Source organism: Chinchilla lanigera, unplaced genomic scaffold (genome assembly GCF_000276665.1).
Source record: "Chinchilla lanigera isolate Chin_1 unplaced genomic scaffold, ChiLan1.0 scaffold00027, whole genome shotgun sequence".
Classification (NCBI taxonomy): Eukaryota; Metazoa; Chordata; class Mammalia; order Rodentia; family Chinchillidae; genus Chinchilla; species Chinchilla lanigera.
This window is the reverse complement of record NW_004955428.1, coordinates 2,242,887-2,250,625: the sequence shown is the minus strand read 5'-3', so window position 1 is coordinate 2,250,625 and position 7,739 is coordinate 2,242,887. Positions and strand designations below refer to the sequence as shown.

At 39.8% G+C, this 7,739-nt stretch overlaps 1 protein-coding gene across 3 annotated transcripts in view; it reads left to right on the top strand.

The window, feature by feature from the left end:
- The first annotated feature begins 424 nt into the window (after positions 1-424).
- Slc10a7 (solute carrier family 10, member 7) overlaps positions 425-7,739 on the top strand; it is a 250,861-nt gene continuing 243,546 nt past the window's right edge. For 2 of the 3 annotated variants that reach the window (XM_013515326.1, XM_005386663.2), the window contains exon 1: positions 426-760. In XM_013515326.1, the coding sequence (XP_013370780.1) occupies positions 661-760 (100 nt within the window). In that variant the 5' untranslated portion in view covers positions 426-660. Of the gene's footprint in view, positions 761-7,739 lie in introns of all 3 variants that reach the window. The other variant, XM_013515325.1, reaches the window with a different exon arrangement.

The window sequence follows — 7,739 nt, the reverse complement described above, 5'->3', positions numbered from 1 at the left end:
TCGTAATGTTTCGAAGAAGCGCGCAAAACAAACCTGGAGCGCCGCCGGTGCACCTGGGAGGGAGATATTCCCGTCCCAACCGCGCGCCAGTCCTGCTCGCGAGCTCCTGTCAAGCAGAAGGGAGGATCACGGGGCGCGTGTGCTCTAGGAATGCGGCCAGCTGTGCCTGAAGGTTTGCTGTACGCGAGAGACTTGCTGAGGCGGAGTGGCTGTGGCTCTTCACGATGCTTCCCCGCTCTGTGTTTCCGAAGCCGTGGCAGGTAGGGGCGGTAGCGGGTCTTTTAGTCCTCCGGCGTGGCTAGCGTTCCTTGCCCAGTCGTCTGCACTTGCCAGTGTGGCCCAGGTGTCCGTTTCAGATCATCTATACTTGACCGCGGTCGGAAAGGTTCTGTGCAGTAGTGCGCGCCTCTTAGGCGGCGCGTGGTAGCAATGGCGGCGCTCTGTGAGGCTCTCCCGTCACTGGATACTACTACTCCCAGCCCTCCTCCTAGCCGCCGGAGCAACCCTCTGCTCTGTAGTTTACAAGTGGCAATTTGACTTGCTCTGCTGCATGTCTGGAGGCACCGAGGAAAGTGTGGAGACGCCTCGGAGATTAAGGCACCGCAGTTTGCAAAGGAAAAAAGCCAAACAAATAAACCAAACCCACCCACCCTAGCAAACATGAGGCTGCTGGAGAGGATGAGGAAAGAATGGTTCATGATCGGAATCGTGGTGGCCATCGCCGCAGCGAAGCTGGAGCCGTCCGTAGGCGTGCACGGGGGTAAGAGCCGCGCTCTGTGAGCGGTGGGCAGCGCCTGCCCCTGTCTCGGGCACGGGCCAGCCTCGCGTGTCCCTTGGCCCCTTTTGCTGATTTTCTGATTTACCAGCCCTAGAGAGCGCTTGGAATTAGGAATGCTGTGGGGGAATTCGAGCGCAGATTGCCTTTGCCGCGAACAATCAATGACTCTCCTCGCTATCAAGGAGTGAAGTTACAGAGAATGAAACTTAGTCCTTTTGGCTTCTTAGTAGCATCTCAGCCCAAGGGACTCTGGGTCGCCAGCACTTTATCTGTCTTGGAAACCAGACCTTAATCTCTAGTTTATTTCCGACTCCTCCCCATTAAAAAAAAAAAAAAAAAGTGGAGGGGAAAAAATAAAAAAGGAAAAAGAAAAGACATTCCTGCCCCCAACTCAGATTTTGTGGCCTACATGGTGAGAGTGATGACTTGCTGCCGTTGCTGGCATCCCTGAAACTCTCAGGCCAACTGACACGTCGCACACTTTCATTACTGGCCACTACTTCCGTGTGCTGGCGGGATTCAGTTGCTACACTAGCAATCTAACAGATGCAGACTATGTGTAGTGTGTGTTTTGGCGAGGAGACATAGATGTGCTAAAGACCTGCTTAACTCGCCGAATAGTGGGAGCTTTGTAGTGTGGGCTGTGGACGCTGCTGGGAACACTGGACATGTCGTGAGCCCTTCATAACCTCCCTGTCCCACCTTTAGACAGCCTTTTGCTACTTTTCATAAGCGGTAATTTAATCCCTTACGTTCATTCGTCTTTTGACCTTGTATGTCAGTTTCCAAGCTTATTGACAGATTTAATAGGTAAGTCATATAATGGCAGCACACAAAGACAGAAAAGAATACACACAACCTTTTTATAGTAGGAAGTGTTCATGAGGATATTTGAAGTTATTTGTACCCTTTTGTTAAAATGTGATGGAAATGAATGAATGATCTCTCAGGAGAATATTCTTTTTTCTTTTGACCTTCATTTCCTCCTTTCAGAATAGTGTCTGAAATCATATTAAACAAAGATTGTGGATATGAAAGCTTTTTAAAAAATGTCTTTTTTTTTTCTATATTTAATTGAGTGCAAAATGTATAGACTTTTGTTCCTTGTGGTTTTTCCCTCTGAAGATACCAGTTTTGTCTTTGGCACAGCCTTTCTGTGAGTCTTTTGGGGAAATTTATAAAGGCTGATATTTCAGATTATGTCAAATGAAGAAATCCCATTCCCCTGCCCAGGATTAAAGTGTCTTTGTGGTGATCTGCAAGGCACTGTTCACAAGTTAGAGCTTCTGGTGTTAGAGCTCTAATTTCCCCAGTTTGGAGATGAAAATACAGGTGCATGATCATGATCTTTATGTTTAAATCTGCGGGGACTAGGTTTGGCAAAATATCTTTCACGTTAGTTCCCTGAATGTTGTGTGGGCAGGAAGGTTGCTGAAAGGTGAATCATTTCCTTAGGGCTTCCCAGCAGTGTCAGATACAAGATAGATTCTGTACTCTTGTTTGTTCTCTTGGACTAAGCTGATTGAAGTTTTGGTACATTGGTGTATTTTAGGAATATTGTCTCCCATTTTCCCTAGTCCGTAGGGTATTAAAGTAGGCTACTTCATTTCTGTGCTTAATTATAGAAGAGTAGAAGGAGAATGTTAAGAGCTGGAAGGAACCTTTTAAACCAGCATGCTACTGTATTTTTTTTGTTGTTGAGATGCTGGAGATTGAAACCAGGGCTTCTCACATGGTAAGCAACGGTATCCACTGTAACACTGAAGATACTTCCACACATGCTTCTATTATAGCTGAAGGTACTGAGGCCTGAGACCAGGTGAGTCATCTGAAGCTAAATTAGCTAGCTCAGGGAAAAGGAATGACTGGAGATCAGGGCTCCTCTCTTTTTATACTGGTGGCAAAATCCATAATAACAGTTCTGGCAAAAATCATTAAAAATGAATAAGCATTACAAAGAAGGGTCCCTGTGGAATAAAGACATTTTCCATCCTCTGATTTTTAGCCCAGAGGAACAGAGCAGAATCAGCTAATACCAGACTACAGCGGATTCATGTGATTTCTTCCATAGCTATCCTTATATAAAAGTTTTTTCCTAGAAACAAAAGTTCCGACTGCCATGGAGCTTTTAACTAGTCCTGCCATCCTGGCCACAAAAACTTCTTAAAATAAAAACAAACCTCAAAATAGTACCAAATAACACTTCCACTCCACTAGTTAAAACAACAAATATCTAGGAAAAAGGGAAAAAGGAGAGGAGTGGTTGCTGAAAACATTTCTGTTATATCCTGCTCTTTACAATGGTTTAAAGTATGTCTTTTGTCTTGTAACTTTTAGTTACCAGATCCCATTTATGGGTTCTGTGCCCTAGGAAGATGATTTTTAATGCATTCACATTGACTGGACATTTTTCAGTTCTGTACTTTGCTAGACATTTCTTTTAGGAAAAATGTTATTTTTTAAATTGTTGTTAATCACTTTCACCTTGATTCATACTTTAATGACTACATTCAGTTTTTTAATTGTTTTAGTCCTGGGGATGAAACCCAGGGCTTTGTACATGCTAAGCATCCCCACACTAGACCCTTTTTTTACAATATTTTTTTAAAATATCACACATGTGTATGGTTGGACCTCTCTTAAAAATACATATACATATATAGGCATAGGCAAAGACTTTCTGAAGGAATACTTGGTGCATAGGAAGTAGTGTCAAGTATCAACAAATGGGATCATATCAAATTAAAAAGCTTCGGAAAAGCAAAGGAATTAGTCCAGAGAGTGAAGAGACCATCTACAGAATGGGAAAAACCATTTTTACCAGCTATTTCTAGAACAAGGAACTTACATATATAGCCTCAAAATAATTAGACTCCCTAAAATGAAAATCCGGTTAAGAAAGGGTAACTGAAATAAAGGTACTTCTCGGAAGAATGAATACAAATGGCCAGTGAATACGTGAAAAAATGTTCAACATTCCTGGCCATTAGAGAAACGCAAATTAAACAATACTCAGATTCTATATTTCTCCAGAAAGAAAGGCCATCGTGAAGAAATGAGGTAACAACACATGCTAGAGGAGCTGGCAGGAGAGACCCTTCTACACTATTGTTAAGAATGTAAACTATTGAATGTAAACTATTGTTAAGAATGTAAACTATTGAATGTAAACTATTGTTAAGAATGTAAACAGTTGAGGAAATCAGTATGGAGATTTCTCAAAAAAAAACTCAAGAAATTACATTTGACCTAGTTACTGTATATCCTTTAGGTATCTTCCTGAAAGAAACAAAGTCATCGTACAAAGTGATACTTGCATACCTATGTTTATAGGTATTTGCAATAGCTAAATCTTGAAAGTGGCCTGTGTATCCATTTACAGATGAGTCAATAAAGAAAATGTGGTATTTATACACTACGGAGTACTACTATGCCATAAAGGATAAGCTTAAGTCATTTGCAGGGAAATGAACACATATTGAAACAGTCATGTTAAGTGAAATAAATCAGACACACAAGTTTAAATATTATATAGTTCTTTGTTTATGAGAAACTAAAAATGTAAATAGAGAGCAAAAGAAAAGATACGTAATAGGAAATAGTGAGGTAGAACGTTTGTCCATGGGAACGAGATCAAGAGATGGAGGGAGAAGGGAAGGAGAAAGGAATGAAGATGTGACCTGTACAGGCATCAACTCCCCCTGAAGAATGTGCTCATTATGTACTACAATTATGGACTGATACAATATAAATAATAAAATAATACATGTGTGTTTATAGTCAGTGGGTTAGTATAACACAAAACGCATTGAAGTAGGAATGCTAAGGTTAGAGAAGTTGAAAAGCTTTCTTAGTAGGAAGAATTACAAGAGATACTAAGTGTAGCTAACTGAATTCTGAGTTCAGTGTTTTTACTCAGTTACATCTCATTTTTTACATATATATAATAGATTGAAAGTAAAGAGCCATAGTGGATTGAGTATTTAGATTCTCAGGGGTTGGTAATCTTTTCCACTGTGACCTCAGAAAGCCCTGAGCTATTGCTGTGCATCTTAGAATTTATGAGAGTTCAACACTGTGCTGCTCATTTCTTGGAGGAGAAAAGCTTACTTCTTTGGCTTTACAAGAGTTTGTCATTTCCACCTGGATTTTAAACGATTGCTGTTAATAAGACGTTAATCCTAAAAAAGGCAACTGATCTGTTTTTCCATCAAAAAAACATAACAAGAAGCATTCTATAAGCTTTAGTATATTGCTGTGACTATCTTACAATATTTTAGATGTTTGCAAGGAAAATTTACTTTGTTGATTAGGTGGCTTTTGTCTAATAGAAGTAGTTTCTTGGATGCTTAAGTATTCCAAAACATTTTCCTTTCTTCATCCCAATGAAAAGCATAGTTTTTTTTTGTTTTTGTTTTTCTCCAGTACCGGGAACCGAACTCACGACCTTGTGCTTGCCAGGCAGGCGCTTTTGCCGCTGAGCTAAATCCCCAGCCCCTGAAAAGCATGCGTTTTGGAGCCCCCATATTGCTTTGTGTGTGTGTGTGTGTGTGTGTGTGTGTGTGTGTGTGTGTGTTTGCATTTGTTTTGAGACAACGTTTCTAGTATGTAGTTTAGGGTGGTCTTGAGCTCACTACATAGCACAAGCTGGATTTGAACTTGTGGTGCTTTGTACGGCTATGCTGTATTGTCTTCCTTTTTTAATGGCCAGTTTTTCTGATTGTGCCACCACAATTCCATTTTTGTTGAAAAACATTTTTTGAATTTTCCCTAAAGAAAAAGTAAAAACATACCTGTTTGAGCTTTATAACTATGTTAAGATCTCAGTCTAGTTATTTTGGTAACTTGAAGGATATATTTTTTGAAGAAGGGACAAGTATAATTTTTATATTATAGTTTCAGCTGACTTCTCTGTGTAAATATTTGCTAAGTTTTTATTTCGGCTGTGGGTGACTTCGCATGCTGCCTTCCCAAGTTGGGCCAGCGTTTAGTCTCTCAGGTAAGTATGTCTCAGCGGGGCCTTGAGTTCATTTAAATGAAAATTGATTTGTCTTTCCTGGGGAAGGCACACTCTGAGTAGCCCCAGAGTCCTCCCCATGGCCTTTCATAGATTAGAGTTACATAGATCTGCATCTGTTATAAAAGACAGTATACTTTGGCTCTAGGATTTAAGACATTCAAAGTCTAAGATTATTCCCTTGAATTACACTACTTAGTTAATAGTTTCGTGTATTCATGTATGTGTGTATGGATTATAGGAACAATTAACTTCTTAAAAACCAAAGTAAATAGAATATAAAATATTTCATATTTCTGCTAAGATTCCCAAAGAGGAAAGATCTGTTGACTCAGGTATTAGATAAATCAAATACAGGCAATTGATTTGTGATTACTAGGGACTCTTGTGAAAATAAACTAAAATAGCAATGTGGCTTTTATAGGCTATTATTAATGTCCATAATTGTAAAAATGTTTTTGAGCATTCCATTTGCAGTTTTTAATAAAATGATAATGGCTACAACTAGCTACAGAATTTTATAATAAGACTTGCATGGTATGCTAGGGAAAAAAGAAAGGAAAGTTAGGCTACGTCACTGGGCGGTGTGTGCCTATAATCTCAGCTACTTAGGAGGCCTCAGCAGGAGAATGGCAAGTTCAAGACCAGCCTGGGCAACTTAAACTCACATGGGGCTGAGGGTGCAGTTCAGTAGTGACTAGTTTTGTGGCATGTGTGAGTCCCTGGGTTTGATCCAGATCACTGCCAAGACAACAGCAACAACAGTGATGGCAACAAGTAGTTATTGGTCAACTCGACGGCAACAACAAGTAGTTATTGGTCAACTAAGGTAGATGCCTTCTCTGTGCTGCAGAGACACGCAGTGCAAGTCCCACATAGTCTATGGAGATGCCTTTTTAGACATGTCCCTGCGTGCTCTTGTGTAAACATGTTGCTGACTCTGACTCCTCTTGTGAAGAAATTTTAGAGGCACCACTGTAAACAGATCCTTAATCAACCAGAATGTCTCATAAAAAACAGGGATTTGGAGGAAAATAAAAGTAACATAAATTTTAAAACACAAAGATATTTGAAATTTTTCCAAAGCATCTACAGTACTTCTAAAACAAACCAGATTCCTTGACCTTAAAATTTGTTTCTGAATCACCTACACCTTCTTAATGTGAACTGAACAGACTCATTTAAAGTTATGAAGTTTATGAACATTGCTTTGAAATGTAACACCTTTCATACTCATCTTTCTTTTCTCAGATCTCAGCAAAATGATTTGTGTTAATTTCAAGTATATAAAATAGTTCATTGCAGTGTTTGACATCTTTGTTTTATCACGTTGTACTACTACAAATGCTAAAGGTATAGTAGGTGCTCAGTAAATACTTGTGTTGTACTCATTTTTTGAACAATGTCTGTAGATTTGGTGGAAGTTTTTGGAGGAGCCTGTGTTTGTCTTCTCATGTTTCGCTTTAAAGTAACAATTTAACAACAACAGAGGACCTAAATAACAAATTACCACAAACAGTATGGCTTAGAACAACAGAGATTTATTCTTTCAGAGTTCTAGAGGCCAGAAATACAAAATCAAGATATTCTGCAAATTAGCCGTGTTGGGGCTGGGGATATAGCTCAGTGGTATAAGCACCTGCCTGGCAAATACAAGGTCCTGAGTTCAATTCCTGGCACCAAAAAAAAACAAAAAAAAAAAACAAAAAACAAACCAAAAACACCAAATTAGCCATGTTGGTACACACCTATAATCCCAGCATTCTGGGTGGGTAAGGCAGGAGGATCAGAAGTTGGAGCCCAGGCTAGGAAACTTAGCAACTTAGTGAGGCCCAGATTTAAAATAAAACATAAAAAGTGCTGAAGATACAGCTCAGTGAGAAGGCCCTGGGTTGATTCCCCAGTAACACACACACACACACACACACACACACACACACACAC